This window comes from Neodiprion fabricii, chromosome 1 (assembly GCF_021155785.1).
Source record: "Neodiprion fabricii isolate iyNeoFabr1 chromosome 1, iyNeoFabr1.1, whole genome shotgun sequence".
NCBI lineage: Eukaryota > Metazoa > Arthropoda > Insecta > Hymenoptera > Diprionidae > Neodiprion > Neodiprion fabricii.
The window spans coordinates 38,105,794-38,132,161 of NC_060239.1; the positions used below are offsets into that span (position 1 = coordinate 38,105,794).

At 42.1% G+C, this 26,368-nt stretch overlaps 2 protein-coding genes across 2 annotated transcripts; one reads left to right on the forward strand and one right to left on the reverse strand.

Moving 5' to 3' along the window:
• Nucleotides 1-1,816: 1,816 nt before the first annotated feature.
• LOC124186523 (C-Maf-inducing protein-like) lies at nucleotides 1,817-22,460 on the forward strand. The gene is made up of 9 exons (XM_046578307.1): nucleotides 1,817-2,284; nucleotides 2,349-5,076; nucleotides 13,247-13,426; nucleotides 15,045-15,625; nucleotides 17,557-17,649; nucleotides 17,764-18,016; nucleotides 18,992-19,249; nucleotides 19,371-19,671; nucleotides 19,765-22,460. The coding sequence occupies exons 2-9, from the start codon at nucleotides 3,865-3,867 to the stop codon at nucleotides 19,887-19,889; spliced, it is 3,003 nt and encodes a 1,000-aa protein (XP_046434263.1). The 5' UTR covers nucleotides 1,817-2,284; nucleotides 2,349-3,864; the 3' UTR covers nucleotides 19,890-22,460.
• On the reverse strand, nucleotides 21,480-24,539 carry LOC124186578 (ras-related protein Rab-43). The gene is made up of 5 exons (XM_046578413.1): nucleotides 24,215-24,539; nucleotides 24,037-24,121; nucleotides 23,846-23,944; nucleotides 23,463-23,620; nucleotides 21,480-23,347 (listed from the first exon to the last, which is right to left on the reverse strand). Exons 1-5 carry the CDS (start codon nucleotides 24,422-24,424, stop codon nucleotides 23,240-23,242), a joined length of 660 nt encoding a protein of 219 aa, XP_046434369.1. The 5' UTR covers nucleotides 24,425-24,539; the 3' UTR covers nucleotides 21,480-23,239.
• Nucleotides 24,540-26,368: the final 1,829 nt, after the last annotated feature.

Here is a 26,368-nt window from a genome sequence, read left to right on the forward strand (position 1 = left end):
CCGTAAAATTTTAGGCACTTGGTTCAGCCTGCGGTATTAAATGACCAGGAGTACAGCATGGGGGCCGCTGTTGTGTAGCAGGAAGTGAACGCAACCACAGTTGACGTAGAATCACCGTGGCGGTTCGTATTTCTACCTACCGAGTGGTCCGTTTGATTTAAACTCCCGAAGATTGAAAATATTCAAATGCCGGTCGTTGATTTGAAAATAAACTGTATCAAAGAGGCACATTTTTCGGATTCATTCGGGATCTCTTTTTTTTTCAAATCTTTCTAATCTTGCTACCATTTTATACTCCCGTTTCAGAACAAAAATTCATTCGGCAGGGCATAATCAGTCGTTGAAAATTAATCACACGAGTTACTCACAATTGTCTCGTTACAGTCACAAATTTTTGAAATAGTATATTGTGTTACAAGTGCGGAAAGTAGGCAATTTCCGACGAGTGTAAAGTATGCACCATAAGCACATGTTATTCATCCGACATCTGCGAAGGAAAGTTTGACTTTAGAAGTAAACAAATTTAATACGATAATTTAAAAGAATTAGATCGAGGGCAATCAAGAGGTTCAGAGGCACGAGCCTGGCTTTATGAAACTTGACCTAACGCGCAAACTTCAGCTTAAACTCAGCCCAATGACTAACAGTGCGTGAAATCCGTGCGTAAAATTAAGTTATCGAAAAGTGCGCATGCGCCAAGATAGCCCTAGTGCGTAAAATTGAGAATTTCAGTTAAGCGCATGCGCCCGCGTTGGATTAGCGCACTCCTCAGAAATGGTGGACCTCACTCACGGTGTAAAAAATTCAAAAATCCAACTAAATCATAACTTTCCAACCGTTTGTTGAAAATATAAATTTATCCGCGTTATTGATTCGACAGATTTCGTACAGCTTGAAACGAAATCGTAACCTGTCGATTGGATTTCATTCGAAACTTTATTATGTTACCCTTGATGTACATATGCTTGTATTATATTTTTATTATGCGTATGTAAGAGTATCGTGCAGCTCGGAGAGTTAAAATTAAAGTTATCTGTCGGTGCTATCAATCACGCATATGAACGGATGTTCTCGCTTTTTCGACACGTGCATACATGCAATGCCTTCTCAATCACATCGTCAGAATTTCAGGCTAGATAAAAATATTCTATTTTCAGTTTACATTACCGTTTTATTTTTTGTTTCTTCCATTCGGCGGAAATGAAAAGTTTTTTAATATGAAAGTTTGTCTAGAAATTTATTATAACTCTGAGGAGAAATAAAATACCGAAACGTCGAAATATTTATACGAAAATCAAGAAAAGTCTACCTTTCAGAAATTTGAATTTATTAGCGATATTTTGTACAAACATTAGCTGACAAAAAAATTCTATATCCATTTATTTACATAACCGTGAATAAGAAATTTTTCACCCGATATAATCGGCCAAATTTTGCGAATGTTTCGCACGTGATACCGATAATTCTATAATAAATTAATGACGCGCAGTAATACGGAAATAAATATTATTCGCCTCTCCGAAGAAAAATGTAGCGAGATTTGAAAAGAATAAATTCAGATCGAGATTGAGGCTTGCAGGTTTTCAAAGCTGCCTGTAAACGGTAGGTATGAGGGAAAACGTTATCACGACGAGGGGACCGAACCCGTGTTTCAAAACTGGCGACACCTTGTATAAGCATCGTGTACAGACGGCATAATGGTCTCTCTACGACGAATCGACACACCCACACCGAGGTAAACACATGCAGACGTGGGTATAAGCACGGTGTGACGTTATAAGCGCGTTATCGGTTGCGCTACGAAGGTTTGCGCAGTTGGGTTTCAGGCGTCGGCGCGGCCTGATCATCATCCCACTTCGCAGCTGCGCGTTTAGCCAAAAGATGAGAGCAAGCTGATTTTCACTTGGGCGATATTTGTTGCAGCAACATTGAGATAAGCTCGTGTAAATCAAACCAGCACCAGCAGCAGCAGCAGCAGCAGCAGCGGCTGCGTCACTAAAAGCGATATACATCGACGCTTCTAATTATAAATTTTCTGACGATACGTGAGGTTCTCGATTACGGCCGAGAGCGAGGGACGAGGAGCGATATTCGAGCCAGTAAAAGTGGTCCAGAACTCGCTCTCCGCGTAGCGCATTTCAGAGATTTCGGGTCGTCGGCTTACGCGAGGCGAATTCGAGCCGATCCGCCGCTCGTTTTCCTCGATCGGTCAAAACCCCGAGCTAATTAAACCGGGCTGTCTTGATCGGCGGGTTGCGTAACAGTGTAGCGGCATCGATCAGGAGTGAGTGAGCTTTTTAAAGCCAACAGTCGCTTCTCGGACTAACGCAGAGTTTTTATCACCGTAGAGAACGAAGCGGTCGGATAACTTGGACGGGATTTCTTAACACACGAGGGAGTAAACACAGAGCCGTCGATACGGAGGCTGAAAAATCACCCCTTCCAACCCTAGAACGCAACGGTCGGATTTGAATAATTCCACGTAAATCAACACGCCGCAAAATCCCAGTCGCTGATTGCGCGCTTAGCTGTGCGCCGAGCTGATTGTTAGCCGATCGCGACGGCGACGGCAGCGCCCGCTGACCGTTTATAAATATACAACGTCAGGCGGAATACAGTCGTCGTGACAGGCACGTGTGAGAAAATTCTCTTCGAGCAGTCTGTATATCGGTGGTAATCGACCCCTCGGCGTCGACGCGCGTGATTCGATTCTCGAGATACGCGAACGCGCGCACCTCCGTTACACCCACCCACACAACGAATAAACCACGAACAAGGTGTTTCTCATGCGCGTGCGAGCGCAGGACGAGCCGCAGAAGAGCTGGAAGACGGAGTAATTGAAATCCTGGAGCAGGGATTCCGCCCCGAGAATCGATCCATCAATCCATCCATCTATCCGTCCATCCGTCCGTCCATCCATCTGTCAAGAGTGGAAGAGAAAAATAGTGCGGTGGATGACGGAATTCGTCGGGTGTACGTCGAAACGTTGACAAGTGCGGAGTACCTCCAACGTGCCGGGGATTGTAACGAGATACCGTATCTGTTGCGTACAACGACGATGTTGTGCCGCTGGTGGGAAACGTTCTTTACTTTAACGAGCTTCTTGCCTACTAGTCGTTAGATACATGGTCGCGTTGTAGCCGCGCGACGCCCAGGCAGACGGCACTTTGTACCATATATTACACTTCGTCGGTGGAGGCAGCGCGCTTATGTGCTTGCGAACGCGATCGAACGGCGGAGCTTTTTTTACCGATCCTATTACGACTCGGGTGTGCAGTTCCGGAGGTGATTATTGTGCGGGGCAGCGACGCCTGTCGCGGGGTTAGACCTCGACGGTAATAAGGAGACGCTGATGACATTTGGTGCGAACCAGTGCAGACCGCCTGGAAGGAAGCGCCCGATCCTTCTTCCCCTGGATTCTTGCGTCGGCGGCAAACCTGCGGCTGGAGTCGAAAACTCGGATTGCAGCATCGCCCGAGGCGTTCCTTCATCGGGAACAGTAGAAGCCCCGAACCATAGGAGAAACGGATCGGCGTCGCGTGGTGGCGTGACTCTCTCCTGCATCGATCGAACGGACGCAGCAGCGACGCCCTCTTGACGCCCCCACCTGCGTACCGTATCGTCGGAATTCTACGCGTCGAGAATACACCCCGAAATTTAACTCCGGGGTGTGCGTCTTTGGACCTCGGTGTTCTAGTAGTCGGAGTACATCGTCGCCTGTAATGGTGCGGATTATAGTCGGGGCGGTATCCTCGGCTGGGGCGTGAAGTCGAGGGTGGTCAGTGAGTCGCGCGAAGGTGGTTAACGACCTCGAGACTCCAAGGAGGCGGGGCGCGGGGCATAAGCAAGGGTGCAACGGTGCAAATGAAGGACCAGAGGAGGGTGCCAATGTTTTGCTTCCAGAGCCCGTTCACTCGGGGAAGTTCCCGAGGAAGTGCGCAATCGTCGAGGACCGCGAGCCCATCGGCGGCGATGCAGCGCCCCCCAGACGCCTCGGCGGCCGGCAGTCGTCCCCCGACGACCGCCGATCACGAGTCGATCGGGAGCAGACGACGCGGCTCCGAGACGAACAGCGAGGGCTCCGGCTCATCCTCGATAAAGTACATCGACCAGGAAGCCACCTGCATGTCGGGGAGCAGCAGCACCGACACCCTTCCGGGTATCCGCGCGGACTACCTCGACGTCGACCCCCTATCGTCCCCCGAGACCCCCGTCGCCTGCAACGGCGACCTCGCCGAGCCCGACCTCGGCACGGAGAGGCCGAGTTCCGGGTCGTTCCTGAGCGTCAACCCCCCGTCGACGGGGCCCAAGGAGAACCGACCCGTCCACCTATCGCCCAACGGCCAGAAGTCGAACGGGGGCGGCAGGTGGCGTAGGAGATTTTTGCTCAGACTGAGGTCGACCGAGTCCTCGACATCGAGCACCGGGGAACCGTCCCCGACCCCGTCTCCGTCGCCGTCCCCGACTCCGTCCCCCTCTCCGTCGCCCGGCAACCCTAACCACGTGCAGAGGTCCTCCTTCTCCTCGGCCCAGGATATACCAGCGTTGGAAAACGGATTCGGGGAAGCTTCCGCCGAGGGTGTAGCGAAGAGTCTGTGCGTCGAGGAAGGATCTCTCCCCTCGAGCCCCGCGCCGGGTGTCGGACTGGCCCCCGGGGGCGGGGCCTACTACGCTTTCCTCACCGCAAACTGCGTCATACGTCAGGAACCAACGAGCACCAGTTCGCCCCAGCTTTCGTCGGCGGCGAGCACTCCTCGAGCCAGTGTCGACTCTCCGATATCCTACAAGGATCTTCCGCCGCAAGGAGCCACCCTGGAGCCCCAGACTCTCGAGGCCAGCTGTCTTCCCGCCGCCAGATCCTGCCCCAACCTGGAACGCCAGAGCGGACCCTCGAGTCCCAGTCCGAGCCCCGGGCCGGCTGGGCCCCGTTTCAAACCCCTCGAGGAGGGCGACATCCAGGTCTGCTATTTGAACCACACGAGGACTCTGGTCAGCAAGATACTGTCGAACAAGTTCCTGAGGAGGTGGGAGACCCATCATCTCTACTTGAACGATGCCTGCCTCTCGTCGAGAACGGTAAGCCGATTTTCTACCTACATTATACGTCACGCGCACACGTACGTACGTCAATTTTTTGCGTTTCACACGTGTGCGAGTGTGGCGATTAAACGTGGCTTTTATCTCAGTCAGCGTGTGTCTTCTTTTTTCTCTCTCTCTACTTTTTCCCCTCTTCTTCTTTCTCAATCAAATATCTATATATGCATGTAACACCCGCGGCGTCTTGTACCGCTGACGTATTACCGAGCACTGCTTTGGAGTTTGGAGTGTGATATAATATGCTAATTATCGTAATTATGTTCTGTTTGTTTAAATGATACTTAAAAACTACGCGGTCGAAGAAGCTGCGACGCGACGTTTTTGCTCTATGCTTAATACCGGTGTGCCGTGGTGTGTAACGTACGTTATAAATTGATTAACCAACGTGCGATACACGCATATACAATTATACATACACACGGATTGTACCGTACATTTTTACGTGAGTCTTTTGGATGTTTCTCTTATCACTTGACTGATTGCAGTGCTGTTTATAGCTCGGGGAACCCCCCCTCCCCTTTCGCCCAGTTTGATGGTGTTTCTTCTGCAAATTTCTGCATCCAAACCGATCAGAGATACACTCTTTCCCGCAGTCATATTTTGCAATGCAGCTGAAGCTGTAATTTCATTCACGATGTTCAGCCTGTTTTCACATAAATCATTTTTTTTTCTTTCTCCGTTTTTTAAATATCTCAAGAATAAAAGTCGACTTTGTACTCGTATAAAGAATAACGAACGAAACAACGTAAATTACGATAAAAATTATCTTTTACGATTATATTGAGGTTGAAGTTTCAGACGTTAATGTAATTCGGAATTTTGCCAGAAAACCGCTGTCTCGCTAATTTCGTACCCTGTGAAATTACATTGAAAAATGGAAAATTGTATTTTTTTTTTTATTTCCAATGATACGTTAGCTTAGTCGATTATAGGCCTTCGGGCTATTGATGATCTGCATTGATTCGAAAAGTCCAATAGTCGTCCAACAACTTGGATCGTTCAATTAAAGATCTGCGATCGTACAATTTTTCCTTATATAGTATACGATCACTAACGGCAGTCAATTACGAATTCTGCACCGCGGAAGTCCGACTGCAGCATAAATATGCGGTATAAAATAATTGCCATTTAAGAAAGGTACACTTCGAAACTGCGAATACATTTACGTGCATTGGAGAACCCGCAGCTTGCACCGGAGAGTTGATTTATATTGAGTGTCCATCGGTCCGAAATTTCAAATAATTGTAACGCTAAATGCGAGGGAAAAAAAACGTGGATCAAAAATGAAAGCGGTTAAATAGAAAAAAAAAAATATCTCTCGAAACAATTGCAGAGGCAAAACGTGAAGGAAACGCTGACAGTAAATCTGTCTACGTACAAACAAGCTGATAGAGAAAACCTTGTTATTATCTTTCGGATCGCTAGATTTACCTTGAATCCTACCACTATACTGAAATGAATACTAATTATTTTTCTCGACGTAAATGGTAATTTACAAATTGTTTCCGTTTTGTTTTATATCATTTTTTTTTTCTTCTTTACCGTCAATCGGTCATCTTTGAAACGGTCAGTATATTTTCTTGCTTCAGTAACGGAAATTATTCGGGAAAAGATTTTTTCACGCGTCAGTTTGTTTGTCGGTAAACGAGTGTGAAATCCATCGGCGTCATTGCAATTTTTATATTTTACGTTCGCGAATAATTTCCCGGTGTCTTCTTTGTACGTCGTAGCGGAGGAAATGCGGTATCGTTGAGGAAAAATAAAAATGTGAGAATATCGGTTGCAATATGAGCTTCTGAGTAAATTATTTAAAACAGGGCGTGATTGCGCGCCAGAAAGACGTGAAATAGAGCAAACTTTGATTCATTCGTAGCGCAGGAATATGCATAATTTACGGTTTGTGAAAAAAAACTTCAATTGCATTTCGGAAGAGGCGTAAGTCCGGTCCCCTTGTTCAATATACTGGTAATACTAACCCGAATGAAAAGCTTGATATTTTTTTTTTCTCCCTTAAATTGCAAGTTAAACTTACGAAGTCTGCTTAATCGGTCATTGCTTCCAGTTATGTGCTAGCATTACAGTGTACCGATACGCCCGTTTATCGGAATCATTGTTTTCACTTGGAAAAAAAAAATTGATTTTAAATATAGCGCAAATGCGTGCAGGAGCCGGCGCACCTATACGCTCTATCCATATATAAATAATTCAAACTAATTAGCTGTCCGCTCGTGTTAATGGATTCGTCGGAGTCCCGCTGCATTCGACATTAATCATAGCCACACAATTTGTTTTTCCCTTCTCTCTCTCTCTCTCGCCGCCGCGAGTGTACGTAGTTTTCCTAATATAGCCCAGCTCTGCAGGATTAGATTCCGAATTGGGTCGAATAACTTTGAGCTTAATATCGGCAGAAAAAATGCAACTTCATTTTTATCTGTACGGTGGTCAGTCGTAGGTTATGCACGTAGAGTTTAGACCGCAACGACCCAGTAATATCAGCCTCCTGACGTCAATGGTTTCGCAATTCGGAATTAGTTTTCCTCTCGTTATTCCCAGACGATAAGATTCGAGCCCCTTCCGCTCTGCCGGCCGTCGATGGCCCAGGTAAAACGGGGATTATACCTGCGGTTTTACCCGCTATCTGTGAAAGTCCTGCAAATGCATTCCCGGGAAACGGCGTCACGTACTTGCGTCGGGGAGGCCGGTTTGCAATATCGTACGCACGAAGGTGGCTTCCAATTTACGGGAGAAGAGGAACCCGAGACGAGCTATCTCAGGAAAAAGGGGACGCGGCGTCATCCTAGCGCCGCGGATCGTTACCTCTTACGATTAGAGACCGCCGATAACTACTTGTTGGCTCAATGGAAGGCCCACGAAAGGCAAATGGTAATACCGCTGTGCGTGCGTCGACGACAATACTGACGTCAAGCCTGACCCTGGTAGCATGCTTCTCAGACTTGTGCTGTTCCGTCTGCTGGTGTCGGCTGTTCTCGCCACGGTTGGTTCGCGACTGGCCCTGGGTGGTGTTTGGGCGGCGACTTAGACGCCCGAAGCTCCTTGTTCGACAATTCCTTAACGCCGATTATGTGCTGACCCCGGTTCGCTTTTGTTCCAACAACGTACCCGCGAAGGCTGCGTAATTACCGTCTCGACAATTAAGAGTTAACCATTGGCTGCTACGCGCGTTGCAGACTAGGAGGCGCGAATTTCGCAACTTGTGTACTCAGTTTTTAGGCGCGTTCCACGAAGGCGAAACTATGACTAGGCCACTCTTGCCATCTTTCTGTTTCGCATTGAGCGTCGTTCGAGAACTCGCAACTTCTGATAATTTTTCTACGGGCGAAAAAAAATTTCAGGCGCGTCGTACGGCGGCCATGTTGTGCGCTGTACGTACAATAAGGGTCCGACAAGGAATATTACACATTTTCTAGTTCACATTGCCTCGGCAAAGTTTTCAACCGACACCCAGTATTGTGCAATCAATTTTCTTACACGTTTCCGATAAACTTTTTACGCTTTCAAGAACGATCATTGATTACGTACAACGGTACCGCGCGTCATCTGCTTGTGTTTCCTCCATTAAAAACCGACGTTATATCGACGAAGACGCTTCCAGGCCCGATGAAACAAGCATCTTCACGTGGCCCGCGGGTGATCAATGAGCAAATCTCGTACGAGATATAGGATCGTCGTGATTACGAGATCACGAACGGCAATACATCGACGGCGTAAATACGTGCGTCAATTGTTGAACCTAACCATCCTCCGATTCTATAACTCATCTCAACCCGGAACGAATCAGCGTTTCCGTACGTGGGTGCATATAATTCGAAGAGAGTACACAGTCCAGATGGAACGTCATATCGTGTTACCACTCCTCGTTTCCAATTCGCATTATAAGTAACCTGCCGCGGACAGGGGTGGGGAGTGAAAATAAAATGTAGGGGAAAATTTCACCCGGCAACCGCCATGCAGATTCCACCACCCCCGCTTACACTCGACGAGGTATTTCGTTGAAATGATTTTATCGAACACCGACGTCATCGAGCTCTTTCATTCACCCGGGGATGCAGCAGCTGCAGCAGCAGCAGCGGCAGCAAACCGCGTCACCATCACCGCCCCCCGAATCCCCGACAGCGTCCCAGTTTTACGCGGCTCGGTTTAAGTCCCCTTCGACCTCCTCTTCCGACCTCACGCGGCTCCCTGCAGGCCCTCCTGCACACCGCGACCCGCTAGACCAGTCGTTCAACCCTCGGCCTAGATACGTCCCTGACGTCATTCCCTCCTATCTCGCCAGCCAGTGCGTATATGTATACCTATATTCGTGTAGGTGGGCACGACAGAGGCATGCTGCTCTCTCTCTCTCTCTCTCTGTGTGTGTGTGTGTGTGGATGCGGCGCAGGGCGTCGATAGGTATACACACATACACCGCATACCCAATGATGCCGCGTGTCGTGTATGTACACGATTTGCACGTAGTTCGGCACTGACTTAGACGGTGTGTTGGGTGTGTTTACACGCATTAGAACATACCTAAGGGGCACGTACAATGACGGTCAAAAGTTTCCCAACGTAGGTTGCGGTACGTACCTTGTATACCTGCAATATCGCTCAAACTTAGGTGTCTAGCGGGAAAGCTCCTACTTTTGATTGCAGTGAGACTGCTGCATTAGAACTTCTCCGATATTCCGCAGCCGTTGTATCCGTATTCTTATGCATATAGGTTGCGCACTGTCTGCGAGGAAACTTTATTAGATACAATAATTAGGAGTGACTGCGGTACGTGACTGTTTGAAAATGTGGCGTGAAAAATTGATTGCTTTTTTTTTCATTTTGCTGCAACACTTGTGGAAGATCCTCTCCAGAGAGAAGTCGACTTGTACGAAGGGTTTTTTTGTTGCAAAAATTCTTATCTACGGACTTTTGTGCGTATAATCGGAGAGGTGTTGAACACAAATTTCTTGTACATTTGAGTTTTTATTTTTATTTTCAAAAAACATGTTGCATTGTCACGCTGCAGTTGTTTGAATTTAGATAATACAGCATCTGTGCACATTTTATCAGGTACATAACATTTCTGTCTTAGTTTAAATAAAAATATATAATATTCTAAACTCATCCCGCGAATACGGTGGACGTTTACAGTATTGTGTGTTCCGTGACGAGATTTGAAGGAAAAAATTTTAACTAAAAATTGAGAACGGGTAGCGGGGATTCGAAAATTTTTATAGAGCTTTATATTAAGGAAAAATAACCTTACTGAACTTGTATGAATTTCATTTAAACTCATTAAATGCATTATACATAAGTATATGCTAATAATTATTAGCGTCTCTGAATTAAAAAGATAGACGGTGTCTACCGAAAAGAGAAACATGTATGCCGGATATTGTGCTCACGAAGGGGAAAACTTGAAGAATAAGTTATATCGAACCGACGTTGATCGAGAGTTTTCGCAGAAAAAAATTCGGCCCGATGACGTAGACTCTCACCGTTGGCTGTTATGGTCGGATCGGGTGATTCGGGTTATCAGAAATTGTCGTTCTTGGACAATGGTCGTTTCACCGAAGCGATGAGATGTACGTTATAGGTATTACAGTGATATTTACTTACGGTGAGTATATTTTTAACCGTGCAAACGTAAACGCGAACCTCTGGGAAATTACCTACGTTATTACACCTATCGCGGGAACGGAATATTTTTACGAAGGCCTAGATGTGTAGTTCAGTTTTGAAGAAGAGCAATAAAAACGAGATTCTAACCGTGTTTGCAACCGCACGTTGTTGCCTTTATATATTATATTATACACTGGGACGAATTTCATTTGTTACAGTAACTAGAAAAATTCGGTTAAACAGGTATCGTTAAAAAAATTACTTGAATATTGTTGGAATTACGAAAAACGAGGCACAAGTTACCATTTTGCGCTATTGTCGATCCATAATTTTTGGTAATTGCAACGCAAAATCAGTTTTTTCGGTTTACTCTACTTTTTTACTTAAATAAGGCTTTAACGTCAATTTATCGTTGCACAAGCATTAAATTTTCGCAACAGTTGCAAGAAAATCTAGCAACAGTGATCGTAATGAGAAAGAATAGCAACGGATACTAAACTTTCCGGTAACAACTAGAAAACTAATTTTCATTTTCTACCTAGAACTGTATTTTCCGATTTTGGTAAAAAATCGAAATAGTTAAGAACTGAGCGGTAACCGGAAATAAAAATTTCTCTCAGTGTACCGTATCAAAGAAATTATAGTCTTTAGTGTTCGCTGACAGGTCAAGGTGTTTTTTTGCTGTAGATCTTCTTACGCGAAATTTCGTTTTTATTCTTTGCATTGTGAAACGCATGCGAACAACAGAATTTTAGCCCGACAATGAATTTCAGGATTTTCTATTGAGGTCAACACGTCGACAATTGACACCAGTTTGAATAAAAGATATCGATAACGTGAACGTTCGCCTGTATTGACGTACACGTATTTCGGCGAACATAAATTCACTGTAAAAAATGTGAAGCTCAACAAGTCCCTAATATTTAGAAACATTTTCCAGAATTACGGGAATAGGTGGAATGTAGATGATACCAGCCGTTTTTCTGCGTCAGTAAATTTTTGGAAATCTGAGAACGCGGACAATTATCGTTTATACCATGTCATGTTTTCATCATTTATCTCAATTTTTTCTTTATGCGTGTATTATACTTATATATTTGATAAGCGATCGCGTAATCAATATTAATTTGTAATTGTTGTTTGAAATTTTTTATCATTCGCCGACTGGTCAATGGTCCAAGGTTCGTGTTCCACGGTTCAGAATAGACTGACATTAGTCGCCCTCGTATGGATTATACTGGGACAATCAAATGACAGGGCTGCAACGAGTCACGGCCACATTTTCTGCGTCTTTTAATTCGGTAATCTGTCGGCGAAAATAGAAAAAAAAAAAGGATACAACTGCTGTTCAATTTACCGACGATTTGAAATTGTTTCAGATGACCGAATAGACTGAAAAATGAGAACATCTAGGTTACACCTAAAACGAGGAAAATGCATCGGTTGAACGTATTGAAATTCTAAACATTCCGTTGAGCCGCGTATTGCGGAGAAAGGAATTAGTGATCGTTGCTTGCTGTATTATTTTGTTTGCTTTCATATCTCTTAATTTACAAACGAGTAAAATTACCAATTCCAGATAAAGTAAACAGGTTTCAAGGAATGATGCGTAGTCTCACATCGGGTAAGGTATTTTCTCATCGTTCAACAGACGTCATTTCATTCCAGGAAATTAACACCTGGTTACTTCCTCATCGCGAATTCTGTTTGACCAACGATAAAATTATAACTTTCGTTCACCCCGGCGGGGTGATTAAATGCAGTGATCGAGATGAAAATCAGGTCGAAATTATTATACTTTAAAAACGTTGATATATTACTCGGAAAATTATGCTCAGTACGACGAAACGTGTTGTTAATTTATGTTAATCTTTACCTCGGCAAATAACTTGCGTAAATATACAATCGAAACAAGATTCTGTATATATATACATATATATATACAATAATTCGATGAAATATTTCTCTCTCCAAGTAATTCCTTTCAAATAATATAACAACAACAACAATAACAATAAACTAATAACGACGAACGCTGTGTGGAAGAAACAATAAAGCAATCTCGTCGAAACGTTATAGAATCGTTTTACCCATTGAACTGGTAACATTGGTTATCGATTTTCGTTCGATAGTTTTAGTCCCTCCACAATGTTTAGGTCGATTGGCCTCGGGGGTGGGGGAGGATGTATAGAAATTGGTAAATAACAAACAGTCTGTATTTCAATTCGCTTCCAGGATTCCATTTCACGCATCTCGAGCTGTTACACTTTCGTCTCAATTCAGCGAACATGTGAATATGCGTAGGTTCATCGGGTTATAATGCAAAAATAGTTATCTGCGCATACTGACGTTGTAGGTGTAATAACAATACAAGTCTTGGAGAAAAATTTCACAGGAAAAAATTTCTTTTCAACGTCTCTCACGTCTTAAAGTTATAGTTGACAGGTGAACCCCGAGCATTGGCTATTGTACGCAAACAGCGGTCTCGTTTCGTCGTTTTTTTTTTATGTAATATTTTTTTACCTCTCTGTTCCAGCTCACGGGATTTCTTCAACATCCGGTACCATACAGCAGCATGTCTGAGGTTTACGCTGTCGCGAGATGGGATCCGACCTACAAGTACTGCCTCCGTATCGTCTTACCGGACGGATCGCTTCTCTTGCAGGCTGGTAACGCTTACACGAGGGATCAGTGGTACCATTCCATACTATGGAAGGTGCGTATGCGATATATTTTATGTCCATTATCGCTGGTACCGCAGATTTTTAAACTGCGCAAAACCCCCTGAGATCTTAAATGCACGGTGACATTGTAGCTGGTTTTTTCTTTTCGTCCGCCGACAAAATCTATGGAATATATTGAAAATTCAGTTAATTTAACCGCGTATCTACGTCAGTACCTACCTACGTGTAACTTCACGTCTGATCGACTTGGGTGAGATATGTAATGTTTTGGGAATAAATGATAAGTTTTGTAAAAATAATTCTGAAATCAAGAAATGTATGAAAAGTTAATATTCGTAATAATAACGCGCATCGAATTAAATGGCAATTATTTTTTCTACAAATGCACTAGTTTTAGTTATTCGAGTCCGTTGCAAGATTCAATATAACGATTTGAAAATACTGCAACTTATTTTTTCAATGCAACAGTCTAGTATTATTATCAGTCCTTCTTCTATCAGACTTCTTGTAACTCTACCTCGTTTATCTCTAAATTCGTACATTTTATTGTAATTATAGATAAGCAATAAAGCAAACATCGATACCAAAAGTATCTCCGGTGCACTTTTTTCCATAGCCTAAGAATAAACTGCAGCATGGATGAGCCGTATTGTTAGACCGTTAAAAATTTACGCCCGTCATTCCGACGCTTAATACGTTTGCGTTATGGGAATTGCACTATAATTTATCTGGAAGGTAATTTCGTTATCGGCGAATCTGCTTCAGTTTATGGTCTGGATTGGAATAACGATTGGGAAGAGCGCGAAATCCACGTGTCGAATATTCGACTCCTGGAGTCACATAATTCGATGATATATTTTTCGTTGTTTACACGTTCTTGAATAATGTGTCACGCATATATCTACACTGTAAATTTATATCATATATACAAACCAATAACAAGTATTAATTCTGACTTGCGATTAGCGTAAAAATTGACGCGGATCCGGCGCCATTAAAAGGTTCAGAAACGGGTAATCGCAATGCGAATGATCAGGATGCACGTATCAGTTATCCGGAAAAAAATATCCGTCTTTCTATTTATCATAAATCCCATCAACACGATGTACAATTCTTCGCACATTCGTACGTGGCTGTAAACATGTTTGCAGACTCGTGAAACAGACCATCCATCCATCCTTTGGACTATGTAACACATTATACTCGGCACGCGTGCTTTTCAACCAAAATTTCGCAGACCACCAGCCGATGGTTTGCGAAGTAACGATGATTGGTACAAAAGCATGACAGCTAGCTCACGGTTCGTCGGCACTTCGATGATTTTTCGTACATACAAGTAAATAAGAATGACACTGCAGAAGAAATATCTTATACCAAAAGCACGTGTGAGCTAAGGGGGTGTCCATTAATTACGCGAGGTTTTTTTTTCTTAAATTTGGACCTCCTCACCCTAGATTTACCCTATAATATTTAAATAATTAAATTTATTCGATATCTTCGTGTATTTTGCTTCATACCACCAGCTAACCTATCAAAAACGTATATTCCCTGAATGAAGAAAAGTTGCCGTGTAATTTTCATTGGCCCTCCATTTCAATTTCGCCTAATTAACGAAAAGCATCCGAAATTTTTAACCCTGTTCTATTGCAGAAGAGCATCTTCAAGTACCAACACTTGGTCTCGGTGAGCACCAGGGAGGAGGTCGTGCTTCGAGAGCTCAAAGCGATGGTAGATTTCGCCCTGTGGACTCCCCTGCAGGACGAAAGGGTCGCCGGGGCGCCGCTCGAGGCGGTAGCCAGACTCCTGGAGGAACCGGAAGCGGCCGATTCGAAGAGCGGAAAGGGCGGCGCGGCCCGCTGCGACGGCAGGGGTGGGAGAAATTGGGCCGAGGCTGTTCTGGCCGTGGCGGCACCGCTTTTGGAAAAAGTCGCGCCGCCACCGACGCTTGCAAGAGCTTTGGCAAGGCTGGCCCAACTCCACCCGAGGTCTCCTCTCGTCGCGGCTCTCGCCCCGGCCATAACAAGGTGCCTCAAGCACACCGTCGACTTCGGCAAGTCGCCCGACATGCGGAAGCTCCTTCAAGTCTTCGTCGCCGCTCTCTACGAAAACAACGACGGCGAACAGGCGATCAGGGACTACATTGCCTCCGTTCACGGACCCGGAAGCGACTGTCCTCATCCAAGGGTACTTCCGAATCTAGTGTCGATTTGCGTCGCTGCCATATTTCACAGGTGAGCTGGTGGCCTTTTCCAAATTCCCGTTTCTCTGTTTTCAGACGAAAAAGGGATGTTGTTCTAATCAACTGGGAAATTGAGAGTTGAATTTTTTAATGGATCTCGACGTTTCAAGGTCTAGAGAATTGCCACCCAAACCATTTTCGAACGGATGTCTGATTCTGTGCGTGTGTATCTATGTATGGACGCATGCATGTATGTGATCAATTTTTTTATCCGACGAAATGTCGAAAACGAGTTACCGGATTTCAATGATTTTGGTCTCAATTGGCGCGGCTTTTCCAAACTCAGAACTGAGTAGATTTTTGCTTTGATCGGTTCGGTAATTTTTTAATTATTTAAATAACAGCATTACAAAAAAAAATTAATTAAAATGATGATATCTTGAGAGTGGATGAATGGATTTTTTTTGGGTCGCTTATCAGGAGTCTGAGGTCAGATTTGAAAAATTCAAATGTGGCGTATTCAATAATCTCAAAAAAAAAAAAAAAACTAAAAATACGAATCTCAATCCAGATTGTAAGATAGAAAATGGCGATCCAATATGGTAAAAAAAAGTCTAAAAATATACCGACCTTGGTAGAGATTGCTAAGTGGAGGTTTTTTCCGAGGGCTTTAAAAGCGTTAATCACAATTCTGAATTTGTAGTTCAAAATTCGAATTGCATATTGTTCCTTTTTTTTTCTCTCTATAAACTTGGAACCTGCAGTGTGAGAACGGGACGTTCTTAGGGCTGGCAAATGGCCAGTCTGGAAGCCGCTTGTTCTCCTCACGATCAGTCCGGAATTGCAGAGCGTATGAGCAGAAGTTGCTATAATCACTGCGGAAATGAAAAATTCAGTATTTTTACTTGATCTCGACGTTTTGAGGTCTCGAGAATCACCCTCCGGCCATTTCTACATGGATGTTTAGGTGTGCGATGAAGTTGTTCTTTCTCTCTCTCTCTCTCTCTCTCTCTCTCTCTCTCTCTCTCTCTCTCTCTTCTAACGATATGTCGCCAACGAATCGAAGGATTCTTATTACTCTATTTTCAACCGAGGCAGTCAATTGCGTGACTCAGAACTTGATTTGATTTTGAGCTCAATCGGGTCAAGTGTTGCTAACAATAAGCTGTTGGTATAATCCAAAGATGTAAAATTTTTTGTCCTATAGCTTCTCAATAACGGTTCAACCGATTTTCATCGAACTTGGTCCATCGGTTTGACTTCGTTCAACTTAAAACCTGTCATATTTCGAGCCATCTTTGTTTTTTTGTTTTTATTTTAAGAAAGAATCCTTGTCTAATGGGAATGGTCGAATTTTCATGGAAGGGTCCTCCGAATATTTCTTTAACCTGGCTTGGCTGCCATATTGTTTTTAGCTCTCATCGAAAATCAACTCCAACTAGTTTGTGTTATAGTAAATGTACAATACAACGTTCGTTACATCAATACGATGTTTTGTGAAATCTGTTCCTATAATTACATACACATACATATAGGTATGTATAGCGAAGAGTTAGATTTGTCTATGGATGAAAAAATAAAAAACTTATCAAGATTCTGCGAAGCTGAGGGTAAATATTTTTCTCCGCGAGCAATTGTGTGCCTCAATGATCTACGTATGTTTTCAGAGCTATCTTTCCATTTACAGCGGTTCTTCCTAAAAACCTTATCAAATATACATACATTCAAAGCATACCTCATGTGGTCAATGTTATATATACCTAGTCGTACATAAAAATACAGGTGATATACTGCGCAAACATCCGGTATAGGTATATGCGTATGTATAATTGAAAAAAAAAAAAAAAACGTTGTTTACCCTGTATAACAGGATCATCGTGCTTCGGTCTCAGTCGGTTGATTTATCAAGAATCGGTACAGAGTCTAGTCGGACAAAAATGTTTAAAATAAACTGACGCGTGTTGGGGGGCATGTGTGTTACAGATTCGAGGTCGCGCGTCATTCTTCGTCTGCAGATGAACAGCCAGCCTCGTCATTGCCTCCTCTCCAGTGTTATCTTCTCCTCTTGAACGTTGCGTGAGTATGGTGTTACAATTTTGGAAGCGGAGCGTACAACCAGATTTTCGATCGCAGGATCTCGATCATAATCCGGGAGTAAAAACCGTCTCATTAATCGGAAATCCTTCGCAGATCGGAGTACGCTGATTGGCGGCCTGGACTCGGCGGCCTTTTGCAGCCGGTTCCGTTCCCCGAAGAAGCTCTGGCCGACAAAGCTGTCCAATTGTCATTGCTGGTCGGCGTCGCCGGACGCCTCGCCAAGGACCCGAGGTGTTCAGTTCACCGATGCTTACTTCCGGTACGAGAACCGAGACCCGGATGGATCCACATCGCGGCTCCAGCGAGCCCCGCCTGTCCGGATCAAGGGCAGCTTTTTGGAGAAATGGTATACAACGAACGATTTTTACGACTTTATCGGAGGAGGGATTTTGCGTCGTTTCTGATAGTTAACATCATTTAGTCGTTTTTTTGTAAACGGAGATAAGATCCGGCGTTTGCCTATCCCGGTTCGGTTCGTTGTCTGATCGATACGCGAGACTAACCGATACTTGGATATAATTCGTTGTTTCGAGATAAGGGATAAAGTATGGCGCGCATATTAAGCATCGAAAGCGTTATAGGTGTGTACACACGTGTGTAATATGCGGTAGTGATAACCGGGCAATAATAATAACAACGGGAACTGATGATGATAATGGCTCGTTAATCAATCCTCAATCATTGATAAGACCGCCGACTGCAGCAGGCTGCAGACATATTGCAACGCGTACTTAATACCAACCGAGACGATTTATCATACGAGGTACGTTTAAACGGAGAGGAAAAAATTTGGACAGCGTAGTATAATAAAAGTCTCTTTGTAACGCCGGAGTGACGCGGATGACGAAACCGCAGGTTCTTTTCATCCATGTGCTTCCGCCCGCGGTAAAATCCGTTATTCAATCGAATATTCTGGCCTTGTGTTATGACGTCGTTAAATGATATGATACGCATATAAACGGTATGCTTTTTTTTTATACGATACAGCTGGGTACCTGGAGAAAAATTCTGAAATTCCATACAGAAAAAATAAAAAAAAAAACAAAACAACACAAAATAAAAAAAACGTCAAGCAAATATTATTACCTATAAAGGAAATATGTGGTACCTTGATGAAAAGTGAGAATCGTATATTGACGGTAAACTTGAATGGTAACGTAACTTACGAGTATTCTTGACCATTGGCTACTAAAATTTGTTATTTATTATTTATTTTATAAAATTTACAGCTGAGTTAATAACGTCGACGGTTTACCTGCTTGTTCATAGTACAGTTAGAAGTTTCTATACAGTAACCGATAAAAATTTTTGCAAAATGCAGCTAACGACGCTGTTCGAGTGTTGCTGTCGGAGGAAGAAATTTGTTGGATCACTCATGAAACAGGCCGGAGGCGCTTGTATCCTCCTAGGAGTCAGAGGATGCGACGCGGCTCAAGAGGCATTGTGTCTGATGTTGGAGTGGAGGTTGCTCCCGAACGAGGAAGCCAGACTGCAAGTAGTTTCCGCCCTGCAATCCACAGCTTCGGGAAGAACAAAGTACGCCGCACTTTGTCAGCGGCAGAGAAACCTGCAGGAGTTGGTGAGCCTCTCCTCGTATTAATCATCTCAACTTTCTCCCTCGTTCCTTCCGCGTCTTCACATTATCAAACTTATGTGATTCTACGTTCTCACCTCATCAAATGTTTATCCCGAAATGGTAGCAACAAAAAGGGGGACCCAAGAAGCTGACGCTGCCTGTTCGAGCGACTGACGCCGACGTCGCTCTTCTTCTGGGCGGAGGTGCTCTAGGAAATTTGGAGTGTTTGAGCCTGGCTTTCACGTCTGTGACTTCGGCCTGTGCCGAACAGTTGATAAAGCTACCGGCCTTGAGATATCTCAACTTGTGGGCAACGCAGTTCGGCGATGCCGGCCTACAAATGATCAGCGAACACCTCCAGAAGCTGCAGGTGTTGAACTTGTGCGAGACGCCGGTTTCCGACAAGGGAATTTCCACCCTTGCCTGTAAGTTTCAAGGCTGCTTAAAACGGCCGGATGACGCGTCGATGTTAAACCGTCATTACGTGGTTATAATCCTCCGTCAATTTCACCTTCCAGCGCTAACGAGTCTGAGGAAGTTGAACTTGAACAGCACCAAACTGTCGGCCCAAACCTTCGAATCGTTGAAGAAGCGATTGCCGGCTCTTCAGGAATTCGATGTTCGATACACAGAGGCTTGGTGACCCGAACCTCCGCCCAGAAATTTACCGAACAACCTCAACAATCTCTTGGATAATAACGCTTCGACAAATATATTAACCGCAAGGCGACAGCGTTGAGATGAATATTTTTGAGCAACCACTGCCACCGATTACAAAGTTCAATACTTTATTTACAGTTGTTCGTCCCTGGCCTACATTACAATGTGTGTACAATTATAATAGTAAACATACGAAAAATTTAACTCCCGTAAAAGGTGTACAATTTCGTTCGATGCAAAGCTGATGAATTGAGTTTTGTTGCGTTTCTGTTGAAATTTTCATCACCGTCGCGGAAATTTCGCGCTAGTGAATTTTCTAAAAACGAAGGTGACTTGGAAATTTTAAAATCATCTCTTCATCCAACTTACAAATACATAGAATCACGTGTTCTTCTTGTTTTTCATTTATATTGTAGGTGGATTGATTAACTAACGGAACACTCGGTATGTATACTACAATTCGTTATAGTATAGGGTATTACATCTCAATATTGAATGACCGTTATTAGTGTACATAGATAGCTAGATACGCGGTGAGGAAGAACCGTATAATATACAGCTTAAGTTAATAATTTATTAAAGCTAGGGAATATTATACATATATACACCGTACGTACATACATGCATACATGGACACGCATATAGGTATACGTATGCCTGAGTAAGTGAAATGATTTAACACACCGCGGCTATACTACGCGCGTACGATATATAAGTTGTTAATTCAATTTGGAAGAAAAATTTTTAAATAACAAAAACGCATGTATAGAGTATAACGAAATTGAGGAGAAACCGAAAGATGATGTGGCGTATAGGATTGTATATTACAAGTTATACGTATAATACATTATATAGTACCCTAATGATAGGACGACTGATTCCGTATTTTATTTGAATATATATTTGCAAAGCTGCAAGGGAGCAAGCGTTGTATGAAGACTGTATCTGTCAATTTCATTAATGATTATCAAATTAGTTAATTATGATAATAATATAATAAAAATAATAAAAAATAATAACATTAATAATAATAATAATAACAACAACAACAACAACAACAACAACAACAACATTGATAATTCATTAATTTATGATAATAATAAATACAAGTTTAATATTCATTCTGCCTTTGTGACATTTCCCACTACAAATACAATCCACACCTATGCATAATATAAGTAACCCGTAAATAGAAACAAATTAAGTACGAGTACGTCAAAATTCAGAAAAATACTATGCGTCAAAAGTATTGATGATTCATCGGAACATTTCCCTTATCGTCAATGTGTGAACGTAATTACAATTTTTATTTTTATTTTTTCTTCTCTTATTTTCTGTCAGTGAAATAAATTAACCGGGATAATCGTTAATCATACGCATGAACATAACGGCGTTTTAACGCTAATACATCGAAACAAATTGATACGATTAATATTTTCATACTTATTTACTGTTATTATTATATCGTTCCTGTCGACAAAATTTTCGAAGGTAAATATGTATTTTTTTATTTTGCTTTCTTTCGTCTTCTCACACTGGATGGTAAATTATTTCAATAATAGGTAATATTAAATTAAACATTAGAAAAACTTTTAATTGTTACAAGTTAGTTATAAGTATGTATACATTTATATACATATATATATATATAGACATATGTATTATAGATATGTGCAGAATGAGTATTCATATTAAAAAATTGTGAAGTACCACTGTTTACCGATATTTATACTGCACTGTACATTAATAACAACAACAACAACAAGAATAACAACAACAACCTTCTTGTGCGTTCATTTGATGAAAGACAGTGGCGTGAGATTTTCAGTAAAATTCAAGTTGTCAAATGATTAAAAACTAAGACTGATCCTCCTCTCACCGGCCGACTTATTTGAACTGGTATAATATAATATGGAAAGCACTTGTCATTCAGCTTTCGGGTTACTCTGCACAAGAATTAATTAATTGTAAATCATATTATATTTCTAGAGCGCCGCGGATGCCTGTTATTAACAATAATGATAATAAGATTAATAATAATAGGTAAGAACTGTAAAATCAAATACATATAAAAAAATACACTTCGTATTTAAATACTTTGGCTAGATCTTGTTGGGATTCGTTGTCAGATTGCTTTTTGCATAAGTATAGTATACATATGATGTGAGCCTATCAATATAAGATTAGGGTAATCCTACGACATACAACTATAGATTTCTTATTAAAATTAGTATGAAAATTAATGTTTTACGTCTAGGTAAAACGTGTTAACATAACACTCGGGTTCTAATACAATAGTACCAGAATCCGGATCTGCCTAATATCAGGTTACTTCATAGGTATATAAAAAAAAATAAGATCATAACAAAAAATTGTATGAATGTGTAAACTCAATTTGGTATCTATGATGTAATAAAAATAAAAACATTGTCAAGCATATGGAAAAACGAGAATGAGAATGAAAAATATCCAGATTGAAAATATCTGTTTGGTTCTTCCAGATCTACAGTATGGAAATTAATAATATTCTCAGTATGATGTAAAAAACGTTGTCCCTACTGATAAAAAAATAAGATACTTTCAACGCTTTAATAGTACATTGTGTACCAAGGGTGGAAAAAAGGCGATGACGAGTGTGATGTTTGCTGCCTGAGCAAAACGAGGGTGGTGATCAAACGAAGGAAATCGTCTTCTCGTCATGCACACGATTATTTCTGTCCGAGCCCTTTTGAAAAATCGCCTTTCGTGCATGTGAAGCGGGCGCATGAAAACGGCAATTTCACGTCCGCTTCGCATGCGCGAATAGGCGTTATCTCTAGTGGGGGTCGGACAAAAGACATTAACTTACATTTGCCGTTTGATCGGGATGTTGGTAATATATATCAGTAATTGTTATAAAAATTCCTATTCATTATTCTTATCATTTCAATTCCTTGGAAGTCAAAGGCACTTGGCTTACGAGCTTGTTCAGGTCACTGAGATAATGTAGAGTATATATAGAATAAGAGAGATATCGTCGAATAGAGATAGAGTTGAACAAGAAGAGGAAAAATATGCCTCAAAATAAATACGTAGCTTTTATGAAACTCCACCTCTCTCATTCTTTGTTTGTACCTCTTTAGTTAAATTTTTCTTTAAAACATATGCTCTACATGTCCGATATTAGTTATATATATCTACTATATATGTGTATATTGTCGTTATTGAATAGTATTTTTTGTGGCTTGGATGGAGTTTTTGTTCAAAACTCGTTTAAAGCTGTTTGAAAAATAATTTTAATATTACAGTACTGTTTAGTGAGCCGACTAAACACCGCCGACAGGTTTCTTCTGATCAGAAAATTTTGTACGGACAGCTCGAACAGGAAGACAACTCACGACCAGCTCCCAATTTCACTGTTTCCTCTGCCATTTCCTCAAACTGACGATTCTCGTGTCGTCGCTATGGAAAAATAACAAAATTGATTGAGCTATGGGAACTCTTGTGTCGAGCGTATCACACTCAATATTTTTCTCCTGATTTTACTGAAATAGGAATGGGACACTGGAATACATACCTTTAATTCAGAGGCCAGGTATGAGAACATCGCATCGATGTTGGTGTTTTCTTTTGCAGAAGTTTCAATAACATGTAAAACTTCTGGCAGATACTCGGAAACTGCTTCAGCTTCACCTTTCTCAACCTCTCTCAGACTCTCCAGGTCACATTTGTTACCTAATAATTTTCACATGGAATTAAACCCTGAAGAAAATACAAGCAAGATGGCAAGAATGCACACATTCCAATGTATCTAAAGCGAGTTATCAAAGTTCTTACAACATTCCCAGCACTGCAGCTAGAAATATTATTACAATATTATATAAAAAATGATCAAACTTTATAAATATTAGCTATGTCTTATCATGGAGTATTAATACATGAAAAAATTGACATGCTCACCGACTAAAATCAACATGACATGAGACGATGTGTATTTACGGACCTCTTCAACCCATCGCTGCAGGCTGAGAAACGTGGATCGTTTTGTTATGTCATAAACTATGGAGAGAGAGAGAAGGGAAACAATGTTAGGCGCTGAAATTGTGACAGATATTTTCTAGGATTGGTTATTTTTGGTAACTATGCATTACCTACGACAACACCATTCGCTGATCTATAGTAGCTCTGAGTGATTGTGCGAAATCTTTCTTGCCCAGCAGTGTCCCAAATCTGCAACTGTCAAAGGGGAGAATGTGAGGTTAGGCTAGGGATAATTGCGTCGTCTCAGCCCTGTTGGTGAGAACACCAACCGAAAAGAAGATCGCCTACCTTGACTTTCTTCCCGTCGACGATGACAGTCTTCATTGAGAAATCGACACCGATCGTGCTTCCGTGTCTCTCAATGAAAGTCCCAGATCTAAACCTCTGGACGACGCAGGTTTTACCAGTACCACAATCACCGATCAAAACGATCTTGAAGAGGTAATCGAACCGCTCGTCGCTCATACTCATCAAATTATCCGGATCGCGGTTTGACATTTTTTTCTTAACGATAAAATACGTAAAAATAATTACACTTGTTAAGTATCTACAACCTCACCTCGCTGTCAACATTGGGCTACGCCATTTTGGGAGAGAGCTGTCTTCACATCAAAGCTGCTACGATATCACGTGATTTCTCAGCATCCCCAAAGGTGTCGCTACCGATCAGCTTACAAAATGGCGCTATTTAAGAATAAAGACGTAGACATCGTGGTCGTATAAGTTTCACGCTGCAACCCAAGATCGGCTCGTGGTAATTGTGTTTCTCGGCTGAACGATCATTGGCCAACTTCAAGTTGGTAGTCGGTAACTTTGATAACACGTGTCGGTAACGACCAATGAATAGTAATACAACGCATAATAACAAAGGATGATCGGTACTGCTCGAGTGCGAGACTAGCTGGCGAGACTCGTTGACATTTCAACGGTCAGTTGGAACTGCGTCGGGACATTGCGGCTGAATTTATGTGCAGGTATGCGTTCAGGCCCAGCGTAGATATGTAACAGTTCTCTACCGTTATGCCATCGACACCATAAGTTATAACATAAGTTGGTTATTGCAATTATCGAAAAAGAGATTAAACGATCGACGTCACATTGCAACCCGTCGAAATTATGCAGTATCGGTTTTGCACGTGATATTGACGAGTTCGAATTATAGTTTTTATTCATGTAATGACTCGTACTTTTCGTACAACAAATATTTCTCTCGGTGCGAAGGATATTCGTATGATTCTGAAAAAAATTACGTGAAATATACAACAGATTTTGGGTGGGATTTGATGCTTCGTAAACAAATGAAGCGCAGCAGGCTCGGTGTTGCTTGGCAATTAACGGCGTCACGCTGAAGTTAGTCACCGGTCCCGACCTACCGATTCACAAACAAAGTAACTCCTTCAATCGACCGCGGTTTGGCGTTTCCGACATTTTATAACCTATCCGTTGATTCAAGTAGTTAGATCCTAAGAAATATTGTGTTTACGAATATTCTGCGAATCGGCGGCTAGCTTCAGAGTCATGTTAACCGCGCGACGTTTCCGCCAACGAATTTTTTCGTGTCGGATATGATTATTTATAATGTTTTTGTGTGCGAAAGAAGTGCGCTTAAATTAGTGTGTCGTCTATTCATACTTGTGATACGTTAAGCTGTGAAGTTGGCTGTGTATTCCGTTCAAATCCCAACTGCCAGAATCAGCCGTCATTATTACTTACACACAATACACACAGGTAATTACTGTTTTACTTCCTTGTCGAATGCTGAGAAATAGGACAGAATCGTGTATCTTTCCTAGGTATTCGCATACGGATATTTTTCGAATCATTGTTACTTTTTTGATCGCATTCTCCAAATTATAAGACAGCAAATGCCGAACCTATGTGAACTTGGCATATAAAAATCCAGAATTCAAGAAAGTTGAATCAGTTTCGGTCTCATCCAATCTAGTTCTGCAGTTCCTGATAGACATGGATCACAGTTCCGATCCTGAAATTACCTGAAACAGGGTTTTGCAGAAACTGATATGATGTTAATTAGCGGCTGCACACCAAATTCTGAAATGAAAAGTTCTTTCAGTGAAATTTGAGAGTTTTTGAAAATACCTATAGTTTCTTTTTCATTTCGAAACAAAATTGCGGCAATAATGAACTTCTAAAACAGAGTTCCGACCTATGAAATTGTTTAAACAACCGTTAGTTCCTTTCGTAGCGTTTAAAAGCGATAAATGGGAATGTGGGAATGTATCGTTCATTATATCCACAAACAACGCTGTTGACAACGTTGAAGAGAGTTGTACGATGAATAAGTGGCCTAAATGGGACTCTATAAAAGATTTTAGGCTTGCAATTATTCCATTACTGTCAAACGATTTGATTTGCAAGCCAGTAAAATTAGAGAACCTCACGCTGAATGTTATCAACACCTGTGCGTTTGACTGTACCTTT